Source organism: Bison bison, unplaced genomic scaffold (assembly GCF_000754665.1).
Source record: "Bison bison bison isolate TAMUID 2011002044 unplaced genomic scaffold, Bison_UMD1.0 scf7180017864181, whole genome shotgun sequence".
Classification (NCBI taxonomy): domain Eukaryota; kingdom Metazoa; phylum Chordata; class Mammalia; order Artiodactyla; family Bovidae; genus Bison; species Bison bison.
The window spans coordinates 5,438,702-5,439,516 of NW_011494753.1; the positions used below are offsets into that span (position 1 = coordinate 5,438,702).

Here is an 815-nt window from a genome sequence, read left to right on the forward strand (position 1 = left end):
CAGGAGTTTGTGCTCCATCCTGCAACCACAGAAAAGTTTGCACATAGGTGGGAGGGCACTGGGATATGATCTGGACAGCTCCCCAACTCTGGAAGCAGAGGGACCTAGGAGGGGTCTAAAGGGGTGGTTGCTGGGGCCTAAGGGAGCTCGGAGAGGTGACCATATAAGACTGGTACCTGGCTTGACTTCTTGTGCAATTATTTCCATGCTGGGGCCAGAGGGAAAGACCCCAATAGGTAACAAGACATCCCCAACCCAGAATCGTATTTGGGTACTGAGGCGCTTCACTTCCAACCCAGCTCATTTCTGCTGACAGACTCACTCTCCTCGGCGGCTTCCCGGGTTTTGAGGGGTGGGAGAGTCCTCCCTCCAGCCCATGTTTAAGGACTCCATCTCAGCGCCAATGTGGGCTCTGGGATGAGTGGTTGGGAAGGGGTCTGGGTCCAGACTGGGGCCAAGAGCAAGAAGTCTGAATGAGAGAGAGGAAAGGGGAGCAGAAAGAGACACGCCTGCGAGAATCTTCTAACTGGAAAGCTCTCTCATACCTTGAGTGGGGAAACTGAGGCTTGGAGAAGTCACCGGCCCAAGGTCACGCGTCGAGCTGAAGGCAGAGCAAGGTCTGAACCTGGTAAATCGGTTTCCGGGAGGCCTCGGCAAACGACGGGAAAAAGAAGGGAGGGAGACCAAGGGCGCCGCTTCGGGATCCGGGGGCGGCCGGACTCACCTGGTAGTTGTCCAGCTGCTCTTCCGTGAAGATGGTCTGCTTGTTCCCCATGGTGGCCGCGGCGGCGTCGCTCGCCCGCCCGGGTGCCGCC

General features: G+C 57.8%; 1 protein-coding gene across 5 annotated transcripts in view; it reads right to left on the reverse strand.

Annotated features, from left to right (window-relative positions):
- CIB2 (calcium and integrin binding family member 2) overlaps positions 1-813 on the reverse strand; it is a 23,339-nt gene extending 22,526 nt beyond the window's left edge. For 2 of the 5 annotated variants that reach the window (XM_010843270.1, XM_010843271.1), the window contains exon 1: positions 725-813. Coding sequence is in view for 1 of the 5 variants with exons in the window: in XM_010843268.1 (XP_010841570.1) it covers positions 725-775 (51 nt within the window). In the remaining 4 variants the exon portion in view is untranslated. The remainder of the gene's footprint in view (positions 1-724) is intronic. The other 3 variants (XM_010843268.1, XM_010843274.1, XM_010843272.1) reach the window with 3 other exon arrangements.
- Between the last annotated feature and the right edge of the window lie 2 nt (positions 814-815).